Source organism: Oncorhynchus gorbuscha, linkage group LG08 (genome assembly GCF_021184085.1).
Source record: "Oncorhynchus gorbuscha isolate QuinsamMale2020 ecotype Even-year linkage group LG08, OgorEven_v1.0, whole genome shotgun sequence".
Lineage (NCBI taxonomy): Eukaryota > Metazoa > Chordata > Actinopteri > Salmoniformes > Salmonidae > Oncorhynchus > Oncorhynchus gorbuscha.
This window is the reverse complement of record NC_060180.1, coordinates 47005982-47033430: the sequence shown is the minus strand read 5'-3', so window position 1 is coordinate 47033430 and position 27449 is coordinate 47005982. Positions and strand designations below refer to the sequence as shown.

The 27449-nt window shown below is 41.2% G+C and overlaps 3 protein-coding genes across 5 annotated transcripts in view; 1 reads left to right on the top strand and 2 right to left on the bottom strand.

Moving 5' to 3' along the window:
- LOC124041741 (guanylate kinase-like) overlaps nucleotides 1-1983 on the bottom strand; it is a 30291-nt gene extending 28308 nt beyond the window's left edge. The window contains exon 1 of one of the 3 annotated variants that reach the window (XM_046359682.1): nucleotides 1657-1983. Coding sequence is in view for 2 of the 3 variants with exons in the window: in XM_046359679.1 (XP_046215635.1) it covers nucleotides 284-317 (34 nt within the window). In the remaining variant the exon portion in view is untranslated. Of the gene's footprint in view, nucleotides 1-283; nucleotides 421-1244; nucleotides 1405-1656 lie in introns of those variants that run through there. The other 2 variants (XM_046359680.1, XM_046359679.1) reach the window with 2 other exon arrangements.
- LOC124041740 (multiple myeloma tumor-associated protein 2 homolog) lies at nucleotides 418-15329 on the top strand. The gene is made up of 8 exons (XM_046359678.1): nucleotides 418-1028; nucleotides 4056-4209; nucleotides 4295-4340; nucleotides 4652-4734; nucleotides 5031-5103; nucleotides 11094-11182; nucleotides 11304-11420; nucleotides 14674-15329. The coding sequence occupies exons 1-8, from the start codon at nucleotides 932-934 to the stop codon at nucleotides 14927-14929; spliced, it is 915 nt and encodes a 304-aa protein (XP_046215634.1). The 5' UTR covers nucleotides 418-931; the 3' UTR covers nucleotides 14930-15329.
- A 1138-nt stretch (nucleotides 15330-16467) lies between these two features.
- LOC124041739 (ADP-ribosylation factor 1) lies at nucleotides 16468-21444 on the bottom strand. The gene is made up of 5 exons (XM_046359676.1): nucleotides 21306-21444; nucleotides 20543-20724; nucleotides 20251-20361; nucleotides 18860-18984; nucleotides 16468-18685 (listed from the first exon to the last, which is right to left on the bottom strand). The coding sequence occupies exons 2-5, from the start codon at nucleotides 20685-20687 to the stop codon at nucleotides 18524-18526; spliced, it is 543 nt and encodes a 180-aa protein (XP_046215632.1). The 5' UTR covers nucleotides 20688-20724; nucleotides 21306-21444; the 3' UTR covers nucleotides 16468-18523.
- Nucleotides 21445-27449: the final 6005 nt, after the last annotated feature.

Sequence of the window (27449 nt, the reverse complement as noted above, 5' to 3'; positions counted from 1 at the left end):
ACAAGCATGCTGGCTTTCTAGAAACATCCAAGTTGAAGCCAGCTAAACGTTGACACCTAATTTAGGCACCACTTACACTATATATAGCAGGTTGGACTTCTAATAGCTGTGTGGGGGAAGATAGAAGATTACGTAAACAAGACATGTTAAACTTTAGAATTAGAAAGCAAACATAAACTTCTGTTGACAGACTGGCTAGCTAGCTTCTAAGGTGATGAGAGGGAAACAGCAGGGCTATTGACACCTTTTATAGACTAGCGGTCAAAAGGGTAGATCATCCTACCTGAGAAGAGCCTGAAGAAATGCCTCATATACATCTGCAATGACTGCGGTCCAAGATCTCAATAATGTCTTCAAGGCGTCTTCTCCATATTTTGTCTACCTTGTGTGAGAGCCATCACAGATCGACGTCATCATCACGAGCCAAATAAATGAGTAATTCGTGAGCGTTTAGACCGCATGTTATACATATGACTTCCACAGCTCGTCTGGCAATCTGCAACCAAATCCATGTTTAAAGTTGACCTAGAAAATAATCGAATTGTTTGATGAAAGTGTTTTACAGTGGTAGCAGATTTAGCATTGCGAACTATGCGTAAATGAACGCCCCCAGCTAAATTAGCCATCTGCGCGCATGCGGATCGTGCAAACGCCAGAGAAAAGGCAGTTTGCAACGGTGTTGTGTATTTAGTATTTCAAAAGTTTAGCTAGCTACATTTCTTCAAAATACTAAAAAGGCTACTCAACGTGCTTCTAACGTTAGATTGCTATATAATCCAAGTGCTAGCTTTCTCGCCCGAGGCGAACGTGGAAGAGAACCAACCTGGCAGGACAGTCAGAAGGAAACTGCCTGGATGCAGATCAATACAGGGCCTAGCGCGCACGTGTAAACAAGCCTTTCATCGTTTAGCTTTCTTACAACTCTGAAATAATGTTTGGTGCCTCGAGATCTGGGGGTGTAAGGGGAGGGCAAGACCAGTTCAACTGGGACGATGTGAAAGGCGACAAACACAGGGAAAACTACCTCGGTAAGTGGAGTAAAATGTGCATCCACCCATCGTCAACGACAGTGCGGTGCTACAGTAGCTGTCTAGTTTACTATATTCGCCTTGCGAAGTACTAGCCAACTGTTAAATCGGTCAATTTTATACACTAGTTAGATGCGTGTAAGTGCCAATGTATAATTAATGTAGCTAACAATAGTAACGTTAGCTTGTAAACATTTCTCAATGCCACGTTCTTACCTTTTTCCTTATTGTAGTCCCTCATTACATTTCTTGTGTGTAACTCAGTATCTGCCTGAAACTTTGGTAAACCTAGTTGTCGAACTTGAGAAAGTCAAACGCACACAGCTGACCCCAGTATTGAATACTGGCAAGGTCCATGGAGAGCGGCACGCACAATGTACTGCAGTTGGCCAGGGAATGTGATGCTGCCTGCTACGTAGCTAGTAGGCGCACAGATATAGCTTGCTATGAGATCTGAAGTAATCATAAATACACACTATACTGAAATATATACGCAACAATTTCATTGATTTTACTGAGTTACAGTTCATGAGGAAATCATTCAAATGAAATAAATTCATTAGGCTCTAATCTATGGATTGCACATGTCTGAGAATACAAATATGCATCTGTTGGTCAGATACAGTACCTTACAAGAATGGGCCTCAGGATTTCGTCACGGTATTTTTGTGTATTCAAATTGCCATTGATAAAATGCACTCTTGATTGTTGTTCGTCGTTTATGCCAGCCCATACCATAACCCCAAGGCTGCCATCAGCAATCTGCTCGGCCATATACGTGATCTGAGGTTGAGGCAGGTTGGATGTACTGAAACGTGTTGGAGGCGGTTTATGATAGAATAATTAACATTCAATTATCTGGCAAAAGTTATAGTGGGCACTCCTGCAGTCAGCATGCCAATTGCACACTCTCTCACAACTTGAGCCCGTCTGTGGCATTGTGTTGAATGTCAAAACTGCACATTGTAGTGGCCATTTTAGTGCACCTGTGTAATGGTCATGCTGTTTAATCAGCTTCTTGATATGCCGCACCTGTCAGGTGGATTCATTATCTTGGCAAAGGACAAGTGCTCACGTAAAGGGATGTAAACAAATTTGTGCACAGCATTTGAGAGAAATACGATTTTTGTGTGTATTGAACATTTTTGGGATCTTTTATTTCAGTTCATGAAGCATGGCACCAACACTTACAATTTGTGTTTATATTTGTTTGTTCAGTGTACATGGCCAAAAGTATGTGGACAGTCCTTCAAATGAGTGGATATGGCTATTTCAGCCACACCTGAAATCGAGCACCCAGCTATGCAATGTCCATAGACAAATGTTGGCAGTAGAATGGCCTGTACTGAAGAGCTCAGTGACTTTCAACTTTGCATCATCATAGGATGTCACCTTTTCAACAAGTCAGCTCATCAAATGTCTGCCCTGCTAGTGCTGTTATTGTGAAGTGGGTATGTCTAGGAGCAAAAATGTGTAAAAATCGTCTGTCCTTGGTTGCAACACTCACTAATGCGTTCCAAACTGACGTTGCCCCTGGAAGAATGTTCAGCACAAGAACTGTTCGGGAGCTTCATGAAATGGGTTTCCGTGGTCGAGCAGCCACATGCAAGCCTAAGATCACCATGCGCAATGCCAAGCGTTGGCAGGAGTGGTGTAAAGCTCGCCGCCATTGAACTCTGGAGCAGTGGAAACACGTTTCCTTGGCGTGAAGAATCATGCTTCACCATCTGGCCGTCCATCGGACAAATCTGGGTTTGGCAGATGCCAGGAGAATGCTACCTGCACCAATGCATAGTGCCATCTGTAAAGTTTGGTGGAGGAGGAATAATGGTCTAGGGCTGTTTTTCATGGTTTGGCTAGGCCCCTTTGTTTCAGTGAAGAGAAATCTTAACGCAACAACATATGTCATTCAAGACGATTCTGTGCTTCCAACTTCGTGGCACCAGTTTGGGGAAAGCCCATTCCTGTTTCAGTATGACAATTCCCCCATGCACAAAGCAAGGTCCATACATAAATGGTTTGTTGAGATCAGTGTGGAAGAACTTGACTGGACTGCACACAGCTCTGACCTCAACCCCATCGAATACCTTTGGGATGAATTGCAACGCTGACTGTGAGCCAGGCCTAATCGCCCAACATAAGTCCCCGACCTCACTAATTCTCTTGTGGCTGAATGGAAGTCCCCGCAGTTATGTTCCAACATCTAGTGGAAAGCCTTCCCAGAAGAGTAGAGGCTGTTATAGCAGCAATGTTCCAACATCTAGTGGAAAGCCTTCCCAGAAGAGTGGAGGCTGTTATAGCAGCAATGTTCCAACATCTAGTGGAAAGCCTTCCCAGAAGAGTGGAGGCTGTTATAGCAGCAAAGTGGAGAACCTCTCTATATTAATGTCCATGATTTTGGAATGAGATGTATGACGAGCAGGCGTCCACATACAGTACTTCTGGCCATGTATGTATGTCTGTAATGTATGCATGTATATATGTATAAAATTGACTGATTTGAAGTGCTGTTCTCTAAATTAATACGCTGGTCACGATAACTATTTTTCTAAGATTTTAAAACACTGCGGCCTGTTGCAAAATCTTAGATTTTTAGATATCACCCTGAGTAAGAATAGTTATGATATAGTTATGATAATCACTTCTGTGTTTGGAAAATCAAACATAATTAAACCTTATGTATAACTTCATTATTAAAGCCATGTCACTTTAACCATATCTACATGTACATACTACCTCAATCAGCCCGACTGTATTTAGCCTCTCTACTTTTATAGCCTCGCTACTGTATATAGCCTTGCTACTGTTATTTTTCACTGTCTTTTTACTGTTGTTTTTATTTCTTTACTTACCTATTGTTCACCTAATACCTTTTTTGCACTATTGGTTAGCCTGTAAGTAAGCATTTCACTGTAAGGTCTACACCTGTTGTATTCGGCGCACGTGACAAATAAACCTTGATTTGATTTGGGCATGCATGCTTGCATTTTAAGTATAGTTACATCCCCGTTATTGTACCATCCCCAGGGAACTCTCTTATGGCACCGGTGGGGCGATGGCAGAAAGGCAAAGATCTGACGTGGTATGCCAAAGACAAAAAAGGCGTTGTCAAGCCTATGTCAAGAGAAGAGGAGCTTGCCACTGTGAAAGCAGCAGAGCAAGAGGCACTGATGGCTGCCCTGTAAGAGGAACATCACACAAAAATAAGAACCATACAGAAATATTAGAATAAATTGTCAAGCTAATGTCTTATTCTGTGTTTTCAGAGGCCACAAGAATATAAAGAGACAACCAACTGGCCTGACCAAAGAGGTGTTTCTTTTTTTCCTTCATAGTGTTTTTGAGACACATTTGTATTATGTGCTAAATTGCATGTTTTGGATCACAATCATGTCTTTGTTTTATAGTATCACAGCTGCATTAGAACATTGAAGATAACGTGTCAATAAATCACATTTATTTAGATGTTGTTTTTTTTTTTTTTTTTGCAGTTGTCACAGTAATTAACAGTAACTAGACCAGATCCCAAATAGCAAGCATAATCCATTTCCAATCAAATTTGATCATACATTTTAGGGATGAGAACATGATTGCTTTAATTCCAATTGCAATGTGCCCAACAGGACCTTGCAGATGTGTGCAGGAGGGAGGATGTGGAAGCTGAGGACAGAGATGTGGATAGAGTCTCAGGCCTTGGAAGCTCTGGGTAACTGACTGCAATTTGCAAAAGTGTTAGGCTCTGATTCTGTATTACAGTCGGAGATTTCACCAACAAGAGATTAATGGTTTTGTAGCCACTATGGCTCTTGAGTTGTTTATGTATCCTCAGTTTAGAGATGTTTATTTTCCAAGCATTATCGCTCGTTAGACTATTTTTGTAGGAACATAGATGAGTCCAGGGCCGAGTATCCCCTTAAAATTACAAATGGAGAAAAAAGGTGCTTGCTGGATTGGATTGGAGTGTCCTAGTTGAGTAATTATTCATATGTTTTCTGTCATCAGTGCAACGTCACGGAAAATGGTGTTCTCCCAAAAGGAGAAGGAAGCTGCCAAAATTGGCTTGTCAGTCTTCACAGTAAGTTTATTTTCATGCTCTCTGTGTAGAACATCCAACCTCAGTTTAGCTATTCAGTATAGTACACAACAGCGTGTTGGTGTGTTAATCCATTTGTGTTGGCTTCACATTTGTAGCCCAGTGGCGTTTAAGATCAGGGAGGAAACTTTTTTTTTTTTATGAACATGACCGTATTTCTATTACAGCATATTGGATGACTGTCATTCATATTCCATTCACCCAGCTCAATGTATCATCGATGGGTTTAGGCTACTACATAATACTTGAATTTGCCCTTTATCCGTCATGAGGTTGTTACAACCTTCAAATGAAAGTTTGAGAGACAAATTGGTGTAATCAAATGTTCAGTTTTGCAACTAAAATTTGAGTTTCTATTGGACAAATTTGGGTAGGTCCATCCCGTTTCGTTCCGTTTGCTTCCATTTAAGAAAGCCACGATTCTAAAATGGGTTGTCTACTCAGGGATCACAGGGCGATGAAGTAGTCGGAGCTAGACATACAAAGGCGTAGCATGCATGAAAATCGTAATATTTTCGGAGATGCCTGAGGATGCATCCAATAATCCAGAGGGCAGGATCAGAGAATTCACGCAGTCCACCTTGAAACTTCCTCTAGAGACTGTAAACAAGGTGGCTTTTCACTGTGGACACAAGACTCTGAGTTCGGCGCATCAAGACCAAGGGTACCTTTTGGTAATTATGATGCAACTATGATGGTGATACAATATGGATTACAATTATCATCTTGAATATTAAGGCTATACACACTACATGTTACACACATAGACACTCAACCATGCAAATCACACGTAGTCTTACTCTTATACAGACATCGTACACACTCACTAAATCATATCCAATAAACACATCAATTTACTCATTTACTACACACATCATATCTTGTCTCAATTTTCTAACATCTGTGGCATTGGCTCACAGGCAAACAGACAAGGGCATAAAACATATATTGCTAGAACCAATTTTTTTTTTCTATTCTAGATATCAGACATTTGAAAGCTCTAGTTTTGACCGTCATAATACCTATGATGGCAGTAACTTCACAAGCACTAATTATGGTCACTTTACACTGAGAATAGTATCTAGTTATGGTAAGGGGTGAAATCAGTATAGCCAGTTATAATTGTAACGGTTTAGCAGATTATTTAAAAAAGATCCGTCTTTATGTAGCTAAAAGGAATATAACATACTGTTTACAGGAAACTCACTCTACATCTTTAGATTAAGTTGTGTGGAAAAAAATAATGGGGTGGTGAAATTATTTTCTGTCATGGACAAAGGAACTCAAAAGGTGTGATGATATTCATTTAACAAAAATGAATGTGCAAATAGTTAGGAATGATTCGAAAGGAAGGTGGATCTTTTTGAATATGAAAGTGGACAAAAAAGAGATTTGGCTCATTAATCTATATGGTCCAAATCAGGATGATCCATAGATATTCAAAAATATTTATATATATCCTCAATGGACCGTAAAGGAAATCACTCTACAAACTATCATCACCGTGCCCTTAAGGAAATCACAAATATTATGGACACGTTAGAAATAGTGGATATTTGGAGACTAAAAAACCCAGACCTAGTGAGATATACATGGAGAAGACTTAATCAAGCTAGTTGTCTTGACTACTTTCTTGTCTCTTTCTCTCTTGCATCAAAGGTTAAAAAAGTTTTAATAGGAGACAGAATGCGATCGGATCATCATCTAATTGGCCTTCACATAACTCTTATAGAATTTCCATGTTGACGGGTATATTGGAAATGTAATCCAAGTTTACTGGATGACAATTTATTTTTAACTAAGACAAAATAATTTAACAATTTTTCCAGTATAACATAGGAACAGCAAATCCAGTTATTGTTTGGGATACCTTTTAAATGTGCCTTCAGAGGTCATTCAATATTCATCAATAATAAAAAAGCAGTTTTTGGCAAAAGAGAAGACTAACAAGGGAAATACATGAACTAATAGGACGGGTAGATACAAAATAAGTTATAGGTAAATCAAAAAGAACTTGGAACTTATTCAAGAACGATCTAATATAATCTATTACAAAGATAAAGCAAACTGGATGGAATATGTTGAAAAATGCACACAATTCTTTCTGAATCTCCAACACAGGAACGCTAACAAAAATAATTTGCAGAAACTCGTTACTGAAGATGGGAGTCATCTATGATTATCCGAATGATGTTTTTAAAGGGGAAGCTAAATATTTTAAGCAGATGGAAAAGAGAACGTCTCATCCTCTCCCACTGAATGAAGATTACGGTTAGGAATTCTTTCCAAATAATATTTAAAAAATGAAAATTAACAATTGTACAGAAAGATCAGTGCGAAGGCCAAATTACAGAGAACGCTGAGGCTATTAAATCCTTTCAGTCTGGAAAAAACCCAGGGCTTGATGGCATACCGGTAGAAGTATATCAAGCATTTTTTTTTATATACTCCATTGTTCGCTTGTTTTAACTGCTCCTATAGAAATGGAAGTCTGTCAGGTACTCAGCAGGATGGTCTGATTTCACTATTATTCAAACAAGACCCAGATAGCAAATATAAAGATCTATCTATAAAAATAACTGGAGGCCCTTTACACTTCAATGTTGTGATGCAAAATACTAGCGAAATGCATAGCACTCAGTATTGAAAGGGTTTTACCAGGTATTGTTCATCCTGATCAAACAGATTTTTTACATTGATTAATCATTTGGAGATAATATGCGACAAATACTAGAAATAATAGAACATCATGAAACATCTAAGAAGCCAGGCCTGGTATTTCTAGCGGATTTTGAAAAGGCCTTTGATAAACTAAGACTGGATTTTATTTTTTTCAATTTCGGTATTTCTCTTATAAAATGGGTAAAAGTAATGATTAGCAACCCCAGGTGTAAAATAGTAAATAACGACTACTTCGCATAGTTTTGAATTGTCAAGAGGAGTTAAACAAGGGTGTCCGCTGTAACCATATCTATTCGCTATGGCCATCGAAATGCTAGCTATTAAAATCATATCCAATGACAACGTTGGATGATTAGAAATTCAAGGCTTAAAAACAAAGGTGTCCATGTATGCCGATGACTCAATTTTTAAATTAAGTCCGCAAGCTAGATCCCTGCAATGTCTCATTGAAGATATAGATAGGTTTTAGTCCAGAAAAGTTAATTATGATAAGTGTACAATATTACGTAATGGATCTTTAAAAAATACAACTTTTACATTACCCTGCAGTTTACCTATAATATGGGCAGACTGTGAAGTAGACATACTTGGTATTTATATCACAACATATATAAATAAGCTCTCCACAATTAATTTCAATAGAAAACTTAGAAATAGAAATACCTGTCTATTTATGGAAAAAAATGCCCTGATTAACTCCATAGTCAAATCTGTTTACTCACTTTCTTATGACACTGCCTACTCCTGATGGTTCATTTTTCAAATCATATGAGCAAAAATATTTTGCTTTAACTGGGATGCTAAACCAGACTAAATAAAGCGTGCCTATCTATATAATTAATATGAATTGGGTGAGTTGAGTTTATTAAATATAAAAGAACTAAACCTCTTTCTAAAAGCTTCACTTATTCAAAAGTTTTACTTGAACCTTAAATGGTTCTCGAGTAGATTACTAAGAAAAGCTCATCCATTGTTTAAAAATGGCCTTTGTGCAGATTGCCATGTCTCATTTAAGATTAATTGAAAATTATACTTTTTTTCAGAGCATTGCAGAGCTAGCTACAAATTTAATTTCATCCCCCCTGAAAAGATAGAACAAATATTATGGCAGAACTCAAATGTGCTGGTTGTTAAAATACCTGTATTTATGGGAAATATGTTTGAAAAGGGTATTTTGTTCTAAAATTATGTTGTAAATTGGAATGGTAGAGTTATATCTTTCATGGAGTTATCAGAATTGTACAGAAAGGTCTGCTCAATCCAAGTGTACAACCAATTGATTACAGCATTACCTAAAAAATGGAGGAGGCAGGTGGCAGCGGGAGGAAGTAGGGAACTGGTCTGTCTGCCCAATATAAAGGATCAAAACTGGCAGAGGAATAAAACTAGCATAAATAGGAAAGTATACCAGTTTCATTTGAGGACCAATATGTTGACAACTGTGCCATACAGTTTGCAAAATAGTTGGGAAAAGATTTTTGATGTACTGATTCCATGGTACAGGGTTATTGAGTTGATATATAAAACGACTCAAGATTCAATACTTCGTGCTTTTCAGCTAAAATTATTACATAGAATTCTTGCCACCAACAAAACGGTGAATATTTGGGGCATAAAATCATCGAAGCTCTGCAGATTTTGTTGTCTCAGGTTCAGGAATGGCTGAAAATGCATAACATTGATCCAAAATTGACCCTAGAAATAGTACTGTTAGGAGATCTGCAGAGACTGGGTCAGTCAATTACTAATATACTAATACTCTTAGTAAAAACATTTATCTTCAACTCGCAATCTGTGGATTCTATTCAATTTGATAGATTTCAATCGATGTTAAACAGCATAGTTGAAAGATGTTATGTTGCGTAGAAATCCAAAGAGGGTGGCTAGCAGAGGTCGGTGGGATGGGCTGAGGGAAGCTGAGGGGTGGGATGGGCTGAGGGAAGCTGAGGGGTGGGATGGGCTGAGGGAAGCTGAGGGGTGGGATGGGCTGAGGGAAGCTGAGGGGTGGGATGGGCTGAGGGGTGGGATGGGCTGAGGGAAGCTGAGGGGTGGGATGGGCTGAGGGAAGCTGAGGGGTGGGATGGGCTGAGGGGTGGGATGGGATGGGGGCTGAGGGAAGCTGAGGGGTGGGATGGGCTGAGGGAAGCTGAGGGGTGGGATGGGCTGAGGGAAGCTGAGGGGTGGGATGGGCTGAGGGGCTGGGATGGGCTGAGGGAAGGGAAGCTGAGGGGTGGGATGGGCTGAGGGAAGCTGAGGGGTGGGATGGGCTGAGGGAAGCTGAGGGGTGGGATGGGCTGAGGGAAGCTGAGGGGTGGGATGGGCTGAGGGAAGCTGAGGGGTGGGATCGGCTGAGGGAAGCTGAGGGAGGGTTCGCGTCCCTGTTTTTTTTGGCCTTGTGGGAGATCTGTCGACGTGCCCTTGAGCAGGGCGTTGACCCTGGATGCTTCTGTGTGCCGCTCTGAATGGGAGTCTGTTGGATCACTGGTGTGGTGTAGATGTTGAGCGGCTTTACTGCAAGTATATTGTATGTTTTGGATATTTTATTTTTTTTAAAGATTTTTTTTAAAGAAACGTTTTGAAACAGAATTGGCAGTATATACATATACACTTGAATGAGTTGCAGTGTTGGATAGCCTTCATCTAGCTAGCTAATATAAATAGCATTAATCTCTGTCTGGTTGTTGGTAAACTAAGAAGAAGAGAAAAATACTAAATATAGCTAGAAATGAATTTGTTCAAAACTGCAAAACTATCTTTCTCTGAGTCAATTACTCACTACACATTATGCACTGCAGTGGTAGCTAGCTGTAGCTTATGCTTTCAGTATTGGATTAATTCTCTGATCCTTTGATTGGAAAGACATGTCAGTTTATGCTGCAAGTGCTCTGATAGGTTGAAAGTTGTCATAGTAACTGTGTAAGTCTATGAAAGGGGGTGAGAACCATGAGCCTCCTAGGTTTTGTTATGAAATCAATGTACCCAGAGGAGGACGGAAAATAGCTGTCCACCGGCTACACTATTGAACTATCCGAGACGATGCTGTTGAGGCTACTATAGACATAAATTGTAAAACAATTTAATCAGTTACTTGGTGATGTTAATATATTTATTATAGTTGTATCTAAAAAGGATCACTTTGAAGTTTTATGAAATGAAATTCACTGATGGTCCCCTTGTTCCTCTGAGGAGCCACCACCGGTGTAGCTACATGATTTATACAGCTTGGGAATTGATGCTGTAATAGACATGTTACATGATTATGGTCATAATGGAGAGCACTATTTTCACAGCACCATAAAACAGAAGGGAAGTCTGGAAGCCAGGAAGCCTTCGCCAGAAAGATGTCTGAGAACACAGAGAAACAGGACATGGATCAAAGGTAACGTCTTATTGATCACATATTGTGTTGTCAATCGATTCCCTGAGGTACATTTCTTCCATTACTGTCCAAACAAAAAAGATTATAGTCAAGACTTGTCCCTTATACTTTCCCATCATAGACATGAGAGCAGCAAAAAGAAGAAAAAGGAAAAGAGGGAAAAAAAGGGAAAAAAGAAGAAGAAAAGGCAGAGAAGAGACTCTTCCTCCTCTTCAGGTTCAGAGAATGACAGTAAAAGGTTAGCATGTTTCTGCCTTTTTGACCTGCAGGTCATGTGTACATATTATCCTTATGCCTTTTTAAAATGATAATCCAACATTTATCACAAACTGTGAACAGTACATGGCGCCGACAGAGCTGGTCGCCTCGCGTTCTTAGGAAACTGCAGTATTTCGTGTTTTTTTTATTTTTATGTATTATTTCTTACACTGTTACCCCAGGAAATCTTAAGTCTTATTACATACAGCCAGGAAGAACTATTGGATATAAGAGCAATGTCAACTTGCCAACATTACAACCAGGAATACGACTTTCCCGAAGCAGATCCTCTGTTTGGACCACCACCCAAGACAATGGATTGATCCCAGTAGGTTGACCCAAAACAACAGCGCTGCAGAAGGGGCAGACGGAGCGGTCTTCTGGTCAGACTCCGTAGACGTGCTCACCGCTCCCGAGTGGACAATGGCGAGTACTAAAGTCTTTTGACAACAAGGCAAATGAAATTCGAGCAAGGGATGCCTTCCAGAGAGACATCAGAGATGGTAACATTCTCTGTTTCACGGAAACATGGCTCACTCGGGATACGTTATCAGAGTCGGTACAGCCACACGGTTTCTTCACGCATCGCGCAGACAGAAACATCTATCTGGTAAGAAGGGCAGGTATGCCTTATGATTAACGAGTCGAGGTGTGATGATAACAACATACAGGAACTCTAGTCCATTTGTTCACCTGACCTAAAATTCCTTACAATCAAATCCTGACCACATTATCTACCAAGAGAATTCTATTTGACTATAATCACAGCCGTGTATATCCCCCTCCCCCACGCAGACACCTTGACGGCCCTGAAATAACTTAATTGGACTCAATATAAACTGGAAACCACATATCCTGAGGCTGCATTTATTATAGCTGGGGGTTTTAACAAAGCTAATCTGAAAACAAGGTTCCCTAAATATTATCAGCATATCGAAAGCGCGACCCCAGGCTGGCAGCATTCTGGATCATTGCCACTCTAACTTCCGCGACATATACAAAGCCCTCCCTCGCCCTTCTTTCGGCAAATCTGACCACAACTCCATTTTGTGCTCCCAGCCTATAGACAGAAAATAATTCAGGAAACGCCCATGCTCAAGTCTGTTCAACGCTGGTCCGACAAACTGATTCCATGCTTCAAGATTTGTTCCGAGAACAAAGAATATGTTCCGATTAGCCTCAGACAACAACATTGATGTATACGCTGATTCGGTGAGTGAGTTTATTAGCAAGTGCATCTGTGATGATACACCCACTGTGACTTTTAAAACCTTCCCCAACCAGAAACCGTGGATTGATGTCAGCATTCGCGCAAAACTGAAAGCGCGAACCACTGGTTTTAATCATGGCAAGGCGACTGGAAACATGACCGAATACAAACAGTGTAGCTATTCCCTCTGCAAGGCAATCAAACAAGCTAAGCATCAGTATAGAGACAAAGTAGTCACAATTCAACGGCTCAGACACGAGACGGATGTGGCAGGGTCTACAGTCAATCACGGATTACAGAAAGAAAACCAGCCCCGTCGCGGACACCGACGTTTAGTTTGTCTGGGAGCAAGACAACTTCTTTACTCGTTTTGAGGACAATACAGTGCTACCAAAACCGGCGGGCTGTCCTTCACCGCAACCAACGTGAGTAAAACAAGGCTGCCGGCCCAGGGCAGGGGGGGTCAGGAAAATAACCTCGCACTCAACGTCAACAAAACAAAGGAGATGATCGTGGACTTCAGGAAACATCCGAGGGAGCACCCCCCTATCCACATCGACGGGACAGTAGTGGAGAAGGTGGAAAGTTTTAAGTTCCTCGGCGTACACATCACGGACAAACTGAAATGGTCCACCCACACAGACAGCGTGGTGAAGAAGGTGCAACAGCGCCTCCTCAACCTCAGGAGGCTGAAGAAATTTGGCTTGTCACCAAAAACACTCAAACTTTTACAGATGCACAATCTTGAGCATCCTGTCGGGCTGTATCACCGCCTGGTACGGAAACTACTCCGCCCACAACCGTAAGGCTCTCCAGAGGGTAGTGAGGTCTGCACAACGCATCACCGGAGGCAAACTACCTGCCTTCCAGGACACCTACACCACCCGATGTCACAGGAAGACCAAAAAGATAATCAAGGACAACAACCACCCGAGCCACTGCCTGTTCACCCCGCTATCATCCAGAAGGCGAGGTCAGTATAGGTGCATCAAAGCTGGGACCGAGAGACTGAAAAACAACTTCTATCTCAAGGCCATCAGACTGTTAAACAGGCATCACTAACATTGAGTGGCTGCTGCCACCATACTGACTCAAATCTCTAGCCACTTTTAATAATTAAATTGGATGTAATAAATGTATCACCAGTCACTTTAAACAATGCCACTTTATATAATGTTTACATACCCTACATTACTCATCTCGTATGTATATACTGTACGCTATACCATCTATTGCATCTTGCCTTTGCCGCACAGCCATCGCTCATCCATATATTTCTATGTACATATTCTTATTCATTCCTTTACACTTGTCTGTATAATGTAGTTGTTGTGAAATTGTTAGATTACTTGTTAGATATTACTGCACTGTCGGAACTAGAAGCACAAGCATTTTGCTACACTCTCATTAACATCTGCTAACCATGTGTATGTGACCAGTAAAATTCCTAATAATGCTACAAGACAAGTCTCTGCACTAGAGGGCGCTGAATCACTGTGGCAGGGGGAGGTATAAAGCTGGTTTTTGGTTCCATCTCAAAACTGTCTTTTTGTGGCAAACTTCAAAAGTTCTGTCAACCATTAAACTGTGTATGCTTGGTCGAAATATAGAACAGGTTGTAGCTACCCTTACGAAGGATGTGTCAATTAATGTGTCCAGCTGCTTAATTAGGTGGTACTACAGGACAATGATGAAAAAGGAGTCTTAGGATGTTTAGCAACAGGAAGCGGTAGTCTTATGAAATTCTAAAATGGGTGTAGGGTTGATTTGAACTGAGTGAATGCATCATCCAGCCCATGTAATGCTTATCTTGTTTTTTGGGAGGTGGGGCGGGGGAGACCTTATTCATTATTCTCTTATGGAACCCAGATACTTATCATCCTCATAGATAGGTAAAGGTTTGTATCATAACATTAAGTGTATCTCTGCTTTTATCTTCCTCAGCCAGCTCTCACAACAGCTTACTTCGACCCCCACCTACTAGTCCCAATCATTGACTCTGTGTGTGTGTTTTACTCCTCAGGCACAGAAAGGACCACCATCATCATAATCCATCATGCCTCAGTCAGACTGGAGCCAGACCCCATGACAGCCATTCAAGGGGGGGGCCAAAGGGCGAGCGCCACCCCTCCTCCTCCCAACGACGCCAGCAGAGGCATGACACAGACTCCTCCGACAGGGGGTCCCCTGTCCCTCGTCACCGTGCTAGCCACAAGGCAGCCCCTGCTGCTCCTACACAAAGCCACAGGCGGCGCCATGACACAGACTCGGACGATTAAGTTCCCCCCTAACCCCACAATCAGACACACGTAGAGGGAGAGGAGCCCTCTAGTCCACAGCAGAGCAGCTTGACTGGTCTATGGACTGTCCTCATGTACCTCTGGACTGGACTCAGTGGGCTGTGGTTGAGAACAGTGTGTCAATCTGTAGGCTACTCCTCAAACCACTCGCAGGCTTGTGGCAACTGATTGTCGTTTTTATCTGTTGAATTTGTGTCTTATCTTATTCTGAACCAGTACAAATGTATTTTATGATCTAGCTACCAAAATTGAAGGACATTTTGCCACTATTCATGCAAGTAAATCAGGGACTAGTTAAGTACTGAAAGCAAGATAAGTAGATGTGTACATGGTGCTGAAATTAAGTTACTGCCAATAAAAACTATTGCTGTACAAAATATTTAATTCTGGTGTCACACTTGCCCATACCACCACCAGCTAAAAACAATAATTTAAAAGTGGGCCAACAACTGTCACCTATTTGGTTTGTCGCTCTTGGTCATCTGAAAATCCTCTCATTCCGATGCTTATAGTCTCCAATACCCCTCTCCATCCCACTGTGCCTCCTGCACTACTCAGCAGCTTTGCTCCTTTTCTTTCTTCAATCAAGCCAGAACTCCTTTGTCCCCATCCCTCCATTCTGTTCTAGGTTCAGCTCCCTGCCTCTCTGGCTGTGGTGAGATACCATTGGAATGCACTCCAGTGGTCATAATGGAGTATAGTGTTTGCGTTTGCCTTGATTTGGCTCTGAAAGGGGCATTCTGCTGGCTGGCACCTGGGGGTGCACTAAAAAGAGCAAGGCATTCACAAAGGAAAGTGCAAAAAACCAGGCTGGTCCTTTATATGGCCGAGTACCGTTAGGACCACCACACACAAACCAAGCTGATGGACCAGCAGGAGAGGAGGCAGAGACAAAGCCATCCTCTAAGGGACCTGAGAGTCCTGCCCCTCCCTCTTCTACCATACTCTCCTGCCATGTTTTATAGGCTTGGCTGCGTTAACCATGGCAGCCTAATCAACCTGAAAGAGCGTTGTCCTAGATTGCTCCCCAATTATTGCCTGCCTCCCCTGGTGCAGACCCCAACATAACAGACGGACAGGCCCCACTATCTCCATTTGTCACTTATTCAACACCAGTTTTGGGTAGTTAGTTGGCTGTCATCACCTTTGACTAACCTACTCCCTTAGTCCCAGGTCATGGGGTGAGAGTAGTTGGGGTAAAGAGTGGAGGAGGCTGTGACAAAGTACAGGCCATGTCCATTTTTAGAGGATGTGAAGTCATTTTGAATTCAAACAGTCAATGGGGAGAGGCTTGATTTAACGTGTAGGCATGGGGTAGGGACAGTTTAACTTGGAAGTTATTAATATTTAATATGTGAACTGAAATACACTTTGCTTAGTGACAGTTGGTAGATTCATTCAGATACATGTTGCCTTCCTTGAGTCCAAGGAGATAAGAGGTTAATGATGTAATGTCAGCATAATCAAATCCAATTTACATTTCACGTAACTGCACAAAGAGAGACAGAACATGTAAACATTATCTAATTGCTTTAATTAGTGCTTTTCTAAAAAATAAAAAAAAACTTTACATTTAAAAAAAATACCTGTTAAGACATTTTGGTAAAGAGATTAACAATGTTTTCAACAAAGGTTCAAGCAATCAGTTTAAAATCAAGAGAAGTTGTTTTAATCCAACGCCTTTAAAAGAAACTAATACATTTCCATAGCACTCTGGTGGACAGGGCTGGGGTCAATTCAGGAAGCAAAATTAAATAAATGCATATATTTTCAACGACTTAAACTGTGGAGTAGAAGCATTTTGAAAGTGTATTACAATCAAGTTTCAAATTCACTTCCTGAATTGACTGCCTTCAATTCAATCCCAGCCCTGCTGGTGGAATAACACCCAAAACCTTTTGATAAGAAGCTCAAAGGTTCGTAATGGAACAGCATGTTTCTTTGACATGAGGACAAAAGTATACCTCAGAACTTGCCAAGGATAACATGAGCTGCAAAGGAGAGAAGATACTAGCACTAATTTAAAAAATGTGGAGCTCATACAGATTTCTTATTGCTACTGACACATGATAAATGCCTCATTCCAAAACAATTAATATACTTATCATTTTCAATAAAAAGGCATGAAAACAACATCTTGAGGTCATAATGGAGGCTAATGCAGTACATCAGAATGTAGGCCTATAACTGTTTTGTCAAACCAGTGCATCACATAGCATACACCTTAAGTTATAGGGTTGTTGTGGCGCTAAGTCATTGTGATGAGGATGTTGAGGAAATCAAGGCATCCCAACCCTTGAGCACCTGCAGTTGACAGGAGGGGTAACGATAGAATGCTTGTGCAGACTAAAAATGTAAACAATCAATTGGCTAGTCCCGCTGACAATCAAAGTGCGTTTGAGATAGTTTCTGAAAAGGATATGAGATTATTAAAGCAAATGGATAGGCAGGAAGGAATTCTGCTTCTCTAGGCATTGTGAAGATCTGTTGATTTGTGCAGAATCTGTGAATCTCTAACATGCACGTGTTGCTCGCCAACAAGACCAACATATGGACCACATCCTGCACTTTTTTTGCTATTAAATTCAGGTTCATTGCCACAAAGGCAGTACACATGATTATTAACCAAAGCCGCTGTCATACAAACAATGCTGAACAGACACCTCTGCACCTCTGTTCATCATAAAACAGGTGAATGATGAGACTCAGAGGAACAGACTGCATGGCAGCCACTTCTCAAAATGATATGGCACACAAAAAAAGCTGGTAAGTGTTGACAAGACTTTTCGACTTTGAAACCCAAGAGCTCTGTTTTAGGCTTCATCTCAAGAACATTCTCACAGTAATAGTTAATGCCAGTGTTTTGCAAAATGGTATTTTGGGAGAGCAGGATATTGTAGCATTGAGGTATTAAACCATAGTTTCAAGTAGTGCATCTGTATATATGCATTATTCAGAACCCCCCCCCCCCACCCAAAAAAAATGAAACGCTCCTTCTTACAGTACAAATTACCAGCTGACGTATAATGCAGTCATTAAATGTTAGGTTGAGACACGGGGTCCCATGATAGCTGGTATTTAAAAAAATTGCCTCCCTTTTCCATTTACTACACACGAGTATGTCTGCCCAACAGCCAAGAGGAAATAACCACGGTTGATTTTTGTAAGTGTGCAATAAGCTGCCTCAACACCCCCCCAGAAATTGACTATTTACATTAAATAAGAAACCCTGATTGGGTTATTATCCCCCCTGGCCCATATGGTGTATTGTTGTAACTAGAGATGAGAAATGAGGGCAGCTTTCCAGTAGGTACGTTTTAACAAAAGTAGCTCAATTTGCAACATCAGAAGAGTACAAACACAAGGGAAGAGAGAAGATAGTGTTACCCTTTTCACACTACTAAGTCGAGCTGTACTGCATCGGCCTGGTTCTCATCTACCACAGTTGCTAGAACCTTGCTGGAAAGGAAAATGTGAAAGGAAATCATCCGAGCGAGCCACTGTACGGTTTGGGTCGGCAGGATAGTGTGAAAACTGTATATGTGAGTTGAGGAGGACAGCGGATGATTAGGCCTATTTTTGGTTTTTTAACTGATTAGACAACCAATCCAGTCCTTCGTAGAGACCGTCTCCGCTGGTGGCACAGGTGGCCTGGATGTACCAGTTTCTATGGCGGAGGGAGTGCAGTCCCAGCTTGTCTGTGATTTCGGCCGCATTCATAGCATTTGGGAGGTCCTGAAGAGACATTTTTCCATTATGAGACAAAAGCCAAGCCAGGGAAGGACATCCAAAGTACTTACAGGGGTGTATATATAGTAATTTCTATATTATTAAGACAAAAAAAATGCAAGTCAGCTGCTTTTAGGTATCATACACTGGATAGTTGAGATGAAAAAAAATGTAGGATACCTGTTTGTTAGCGAATACTAATAAGACTGCCTCTCGTAGTTCATCCTCTGCCAACATTCTCATCAGTTCTTCACGGGCTTCGTTCACACGCTCTCTGTCATTGCTGTCCACAACAAAGATAAGACCTGAAAAACGTGAACATTTTGAGTCACCTGACTTGCCTCTACAGGGTCAACATTAATGCTTGCCCTCTTGTCCAGGCCAAGTTTATTTGTATTTTTTCTATTACCAGACAAGAAGTATATAGATTTAAGCTGTCCGAATGGTCAAGTAATTTTTATTTTATTTTAATTAACACAAAAATCACAATATCAAATAATTAGCCTATTTCGATCAGAGGGGCTAACATTGGAATACTATTCAAATCTATTTTACCATGTAGACCAATAAAAAAGTCTACATGTCAAAATGTAGGTGATATGTTCAAACCGATGCTAAATATTCAAATATAATAAATGATAATTAACATTAACGTTTAAAGGCATGATTCTGTTGACATACTCGATGCACCGTTAATTCAGATCAAATGGTCACAAGACTGGAGAGTGAAGGACAGTTGCCTGTTGCGAATCGCCCGCCTTGAATCTGAGCGGAAGTGGTCAGCATTTTGAAACTATTTAACCACAAACTTAATTGTTTAAAACCTGGACATTTTATGTCATTTTATGAAGCATGTCTTACCTTGTTTCAAAGTAGCCCAGCCAAAATATCACCATAGTAATGTTGAGGGAATTATTTTATAAACACTTAATATGCCATTGAAATCTGCATTTTTGGGAACAAGTGTATTCCCGCTAATTGCATTTTTGAAAATTTGCGTGTAGTCTACAGCCATGCGTGCATTGTTTAGCTTATAATACGAAGAAATAAAACTATCAACGTATCATTGCGTTTACATTTTTTAAAGTGGTTGTAAGAATTTTGGGTCAGTCGTCCCATAACTGTCCCAGAGTCTGTTGAACCTAGGGATGTTCCTAGGGATGACCAGACACCCTTAATTTCGAGCCCTGGAAGGAATTATTTTATAAAGACATTTGGTATTTGGTTGTAATTGTAATGTTGCAATATTTTATAGGCTACCAACCATCCTCCAGGAGAGCCTTAATGGGGCATTGTTGTAATTTGAGACAGGCTTGATAAATAAAGAAGCCATAAGGCAGAGTGTAGCCTACATTTTTGTCTGATTTTGTATGTTAAAAAAGTTTGTAATGCATTTTATTTTGTAAAGTGGTTCCTTGCATCATACAATGGGTAAGTGACTTGAGCTTTTGGAAAAAAACAGTCTTACTTGTCAAAAGCACAAGTGGCTAAAAGGTTAATGCCATGCCCTGCTCTAGTCTGTTCACCCTTTTGACAGGAGTGAAATTACTTGCTGTATGCACATAACTTACCCTGTGTGTTCTGGAAGTAATGACGCCACAACGGTCGAATTTTGTCTTGACCGCCTACATCCCACACTGTAAAACTTATGTTCTTGTACTCAACTGTCTCAACGTTAAAACCTGAGTGGAGAGAAGATATGAATAATCTGTACAACCTAATTGAAGCAACCCATGAACATGTCTAGAGGGAATTAATTATGCTGTTTTTTTTTTAAACATTAAGTCTCAATGTTACACAAAATAGATATAGAAACTGGGCTGACAACATTTAGGCCTACATAACACCAGTACTACTACTTACCTATAGTTGGAATGGTAGTTACAATTTCTCCAAGTTTTAACTTGTACAGGATAGTTGTTTTACCAGCAGCATCGAGACCCACCATGAGGATCCTCATCTCTTTCTTGCCAAATGCTTTAAAGAGACTTGCAAATAAATTCCCCATAGTGAAGATGACGGATTCAACTTTGTCAGAAGGAAAACTAATCAACAAGAGGAACAAGAGAAAAACCAATCAGCTTCGAAACAGTCAGTGTATTATTGCGCTGCCAATTATAGGTTAACCCATATTTTAAGCATGTATGCGTTGTTCCATATGCCTAGTTTATAAACTTGATGACAAGTTATTTTTTAAGCTAGCAAGATAAGTTCCAACAGGAAGCTAGTGAGCTAGCTAACCATGTAGCTAGCGTCAACTGTTTCAGTTAGGTAACGTTAACTATCTAGCGTTTATACAAATCATTTATATACCAGCCAGTTGAATAAAGGAAGACAAGCATCGTGTACAAAACTGTCTTGCAGTGATTTGAAATTAGACACGCGGCTAGCTATAACTTAGCTCTCTACTTAGCTAAGCTAGCTCGCTGGATGTTTTTCTAGCGACGTTAGCAAGTGGAGCCCAGCTAAGTTAGCCTTGCCAGCCACCTGGCAAGTTTTTTCCAGAACTTTTTCTCTAGCTAGACGCCATGAAATGAATCCATTTTACGTTATATGGCTACTTAGCAAATAGAAACCATGCAAAATATGACTATTATCACATTCAAACATCAAGAGTATAAATTACAGTTGTTTTCAATTCTTTCCTCTTCAAGGCGTTTCCTTCCTCAAGATGGCGATTATTATTTGGTCACGTCAGAGCTTCCAGAATTACTTCCGTGAAACGGCCAAAACAGAGCCTTTGGCACATGGCCAGAGAGGAAGAGGGGAAACTCGGGCTATTACAAGCCTGTCTTCTCCAGCAGGTGGCGTTTTTCTTAATTTTTCGCTCACCAAAACAAGGAGTTTTGTATGGAGATCAATGAGTCGAATTTGGTCAACAAAATATCGAATGGTTTATTTGTTACAAGAGGGTTATTTGATCAAAAATACGTAATGCTCAAGTTGTTATGAGTGTACTGATATAAGTAGGACACGTGACATCCTGTCATCTTTTAGACAAAAACACTTTATATTTTTAGAGGGGTGGCAGGTAGCTTAGTGGTTAAGGTGTTGGACTAGTTTACGAAAGGTTGCAAGATCGAATCCCCGAGCTGACAAAGTAAAAGGCTGTTGTTCTGCCCCTGAACAAAGCAGTTAACCCACTGTTCCTAGGCTGTCATTGAAAATAAGAATTTGTTCTTAACTGACTTGCCTACTTAAATTAAAGAAATATCAGAGTTATGCCTGTTAGTGCAACCCTGGATCCTTCAGATGTCTTTACCCTAAACTCAAGCTTAGCCATAAGCCTTAACTAACCATTTAAAACTTCAATGGGGGTAGGGGCATCCCAAGGATTCCTGATAGCAAGAACCACTGTGGTTGTTCAAACATGTATCTGCCATCTCATTGGCTAGAATGGTTTGCCTTCTTCTGTGAGGGTTAACGGTAGTTGGCTTCCAATTTATCTTGCAACACAGACAACTCACAGGGATCCTCTCAGGGTCCCTTGACCAAACCATCCTCCTCTACTTCTGCCTCTCTCACACCGGACACTTCCGATCTCCAGCAACATGGGCACCCCTACAGTTGACACAACTTTTTCCACTGAAACTACACATTCCTCTGTCCCATGCCCGCCTGCACACTTCCCACGTTTTGGAATCTCCCTCCTGGCACGCCGGCAACAAGGGTTTTTCTTTATTTTTACTCTTTTCTACATTGTAAAATAATAGTGAAGAAATCAAAACTATGAAATACACATATGGAATCATGTAAGTAACCAAAAGTGTTAAACAAATCACAATATATTTTCGTCAAAGTTGTCACGCCTTGCCTTGATGACAGCTTTGCACACTTGGCATTCTACTTTGAAGAATCTCAAATATTAATTTGTTTAACACTTTTTTGGCTACTACATGATACCATATGTGTTATTTCATAGTTTTGATGTATTCACTATTATTCTACAATGTAGAAAATAGTAAAAATAAATAAAAACCCTTGAGTAGGTGTGTCCAAACTTTTGACTAGTACTGTAATTATTCAGACGCTTTACTCCGCACCTTTTGCAGCGATTACAGCCTTGAGTCTTCTTGGGTGTGACACTACAAGCTTGGCACACCTGTATTTGGGGAGTTAGTCCCATTCTTCTCTGCAGATCCTGGATGGGGAGCATCCCTGCACAGCTATTTTCAGGTCTCTTCAGAGATGTTCGATCGGGCTCAACTCTGGGCTCTGGCTGGGCCACTCAAAGCCATTCAGAGACTTGTCCTGAAGCCAGTCCTGCATTTTCCTGGCTGTGTGCTTAGGGTCTTTGTCCTATTGGAAGGTAAACCTTCGCCCCAGCCTTAGGTCCTAAGCGCTCTGGAGCGTCAAGGATCTCGGTACTTTGCTCCGTTCATCTTTCTCTCAATCATTCAAGTCTCCCAGTCCCTGCCGATGAAAAACATCCCCACAGCATGATGCTGCCACCACCATGCTTCACTGTAGAGATGCTGCCAGGTTTCCTCCAGACGTGACGCTTGTCATTCAGGCCCAGAGTTCAATATTTGTTTCATCAGACCAAAGAATCTTGTTTCTGATGGTCTGAGAGTCCTTTAGGTCCATTTTGGCAAACTCCAAGTGTGCTGTTGTGCCTTTTACTGCGAAGTGGCTTCCATCTTGCCACTCTACCATAAAGGCCAGATTGGTGGAGTAGTGCAGAGATGGTTGTCCTTCTCGAAGGTCATCCCATCTCCACAGAGGAACTGCAGCTCAGTCAGAGTGACCATTGGGTTCTTGGTCACCTCCTGACCAGGGCCCTTCTCTCCCAAGTACTTAGTTTGGCTGGGCGGCCAGCTCTAGAAAGACTTGGTGGTTCCAATCTTCTTCCATGTAAGAATGATGGAGGCAAATCTGTTCTTGGGAACCTTCAATGCTGCAGAAATCTTTCGGTACCCTTCCCCAGATCTGTGCCTAGACACAATCATGTCTCGGAGCTGTCTTTCTCACGCCTGCCACGGAGAACGATTACTCACAGTCGGCCGCAGCACCGTGTTATCCTGAAAGAGAGCGAAGAAGGTGTTTTTCTTGTCCGGGTGCAAGACAGCAGTGTCTACGACGTAGCTGTTTTTTCCTTTATAATCCGCTTATTGTCTGGATTCCCTGCCACATACGTCTCGTGTTTGAGCCTTTGAATTGCGACTCCACTTTGTCTCCTTACTGACATTTTGCCTGTTTGATTGCCTTATGGAGGGTACAACTGTAACGCTCGTCATTAAATGAAGACAAAGTTGCAGCATGATAGGCGTACATTTTCTTTAATTTGAAATGTTCCACCAAAAAACAATAAACAACTCAAAGAACGTAAAGCTAGGAGTGCAACACATGCAACAACCAAAGACAAGAACCCACAACTGAAGGTGGGAAAAAAGGGCTGCCTAAGTATGATCCCCAATCAGAGACAATGATTGACAGCTGCGTCTGATTGGGAACCATACTCGGCCAACAAAGAAATATAGACATAGATTTCCCTCCCTAGTCACACCCTGACCTACCAAATAGAGAATTTAAAGGATCTCTAAGGTCAGTGCGTGACAACAACTGGACTGTTTGTATTCGATCCTATTCCCAGTCACCTTGCTATGGTTAAATGTGATGGTTTTGCGTGAATGCTGCCATCTATCCACGTTTTTTTGATTGGATAGGTTTTAATCGTCAAAGTGGGAACAACATCCCATATATGCTTCCTGATTAACGCAGTCACCGTGTCAGTTTATAATTCAATGTTATTCTCAGAGACAACCTGGAACATGTCCCTGTCCGTGTGGTCAAAACAGTCTTGAAGCATGGATTCCAAATAGTCAGACCAGCGTTGTATAGACCTTAGCACTGATACTTCCTGTTTGAGATTCTGCCTATAGGTTAAGAGGAGAAAAATGGAGTTGTGATCTGATTTACCAGAGGTTGGTGGAGGGTCTTGTAACCACCCTGGAAGGGAGAGTAACAAGGGTTCAGAGTTTTTGAAGGGCGAGTACTGCAGGCGATGTGTTGATATAACGTCGGTAGCGTTTTCCTAGATTTGCTTTATTAAAGTCCCCAGCTATAATAAATGTGGCTTCAGGATATGCAGTTTCACTTGGTCCAGTGTATTTCTTTGAGAGCTGTCGTGGTATCGTCTTGAGGGGGAATATACACGGCTGTGACGATAACCGAAGAAAATTCTCAAGGGAGGTAATGCGGTCGGCATTTGATTGTGATGAATTCTAGGTCGATTGTCAAAAGGACTTGAGTTCCTGTACACTACAATCACACCACAAGTATGTCACGAATATTACCGAAGGTGACTCCCCTTCTTGTTCGGGTGGCGCTCGGCGGTCGTCGTCGCCGGTCTACTAGCTATCGCCGATCCGTTGTTCTGTGTTCGTTTAGTTTTGTCTAATTGGTAGCACCTGTTTCTAGTTTGATTGTTAGGATAGGATTATATATAGTCTGTTTAGCCCGCCTCTGTTTCGTGCGGGCTTGTTCGTCTGTTTTGTTGTTTGAGTGTATTTTGTTGGCATTTGGGTTTCACGCTGTCCGTTTATATTTCTGTTCATTTGTGTTTCCACTTTTGTACATGTTATGTTTCCAGGACATTAAAGCGTGTTGTTTTCCCACATCTTTTGCTCTCTGCGCCTGACTCCACACCTCTTCACTCATTACCGTTACAAAGTAGTTAATCATGAAACATACACCTCTGCCTTTTTTCTTCCCGGAGAGTTCTTTTTTCCTATCCGCACAATGTATTGAAAAACCAGCTGGCGGTATAGTTTTGTGTGTGTGTGTCTGTGTGTGTGTGTATGTTGGAGTGTCAGTGTAGTTTGTGATGGTGTGTGGTTAGAGTCCAGTGAGTGTACATCAAGCCTGTGTCAGAGAGTCAGTGCAAAAAAAATATTTTATTCTTATCTATTCTAATGGGATCAATGCAAATATCCCGGGTAAACATTGGATTAGCTAGCAGTGTTATTACAAGTCTTATTGAAACATTCAGTGAAACTTATAAACAAAAAATCTAAATAACCTATATTTTCCATTCTCAGTAAATTAAAGGGAAATTTAAAAAATGTTCAACTTCATCATCTCCGGCAGTAGAGGAAACGTGAAAGAAAATGTGCTTGTGTATGAAATGAGACCCTCCTTCACTCAGCATGACAATGGTAGCAGCTTGAACGATACCTCACAACATGGTTGAGAAGAATCTCCTCCTCTCATAGCTCAATGTGAAATGTGTCAGGTAAATCCAAACCTGACACTCAAACAATCTTACGCTCAACCTGCTGAGTAACCACAACCTCCTCAACTGTGGAAAATGACATCTCAGATAAGAGAACAAAATACTCACTGACAATCTCTGACTTCAACAGATTGGGGGAACCAACTCCTTTTTCAGACCACAAATAGAACCTATTGGCCCAGTGTCACTGAACCCCAAAAATAATGTCTCCCTTAAATTGACACCCGGATCAATCTCCTCCTCAACCTGCAGAGGGCACACTACATCACATATCTTTGCCCAGAAGGTCACAGTTAGAGACACAAGAATCACCACATTCACTAGCGAGAAACATTTCCTTGGAACCACTGTTTAGTTTGGCAAAGAATGTTTCCCCCAAGTCCCGACACAAATCATCCTCCTCCCTATCTGGTTTGCTATCAGCACTCATCAGACCCTGAGTAACAACACACACTGGGGATACCACAAAACGCTCCTTGAGAGACTCCGCCCATTGACCCACAAATGGGGGCGTTTCAGCCAACAGTGTTTTGTGACTTGTCACTGGGGCTACCCAAACCTGATCACTAGCTCATCACTTTGATCACAGGTGGAAACTGGTTTTCGTAACTTGACTGTCTGACTGACTGGCAACACTAACTTTCTCCCCTTTATGCTCTATGCATTCATCTTCTGTTTAAAAAGTGCCATTGTCTGTTCTAAATTGGCTATTTCCAACAAGTATTCTTCCTCTTGACTACTATCCACCAGAACCGGCGGCAACAACTCACTCCACTTCACCCAATAGCATTGCAACATTTAACTTTTTCAACTCCTCTGCTATTTCATCCTTTTTGCCGCCTGATCTAACTGATCCCTCTTTACGTTGAGAAAACCCCAACTATCTTCTACCTCAGCGCAAAACACTGTTGGCTGAAACGCCCCCATAGTAAAAGTCAGTAAGCCAAACTGAACCAATAAATCAACTGACAAAAGTCAGTTAGCCACGAGCTCACCACTAAGCAACCAATACATGCACTCGCTCCAAGCCCCAGAGATAACCACTCCTTCCGGGCAAAAAACAAACCAGCAAGCCATGTACAAAAGCTACAAACCATAGCAAAAGTTAGTCACTAGCCTACTGCTAACACAAACGATCGCGAGACCTATGAAGCAGCGCACAATTGGTCCAGCATGGTCTGGGTTAGGGGAGGGTTTGGCCTGATGGCATTTCCTTGTCCCATCACGCTCTAGCGACTCCTTGTGGCAGGCCGGGCGCCTGCATCAGACCTGCCTAATTCTCACTCGAAACATAGTTTTTGTGTTTAATAGGCTAAATGACACATTCTGTTGTGTAATTTGTAGTCTATGACATTTCAGATTTACATATAATATCCACTAAGTAGTTTTTAAAATAACTTAAATTTAAACTACAGTATATTTTAGCTAAGGGTTTAGAGTAGCTAAACTTCTTCCAGTGTGAAGTAATTGGAAACTTGGTGAACTATATTTTCTGAGTAGCTGCCCCAACACGGATTGTTATTTGTTCAGATGGTG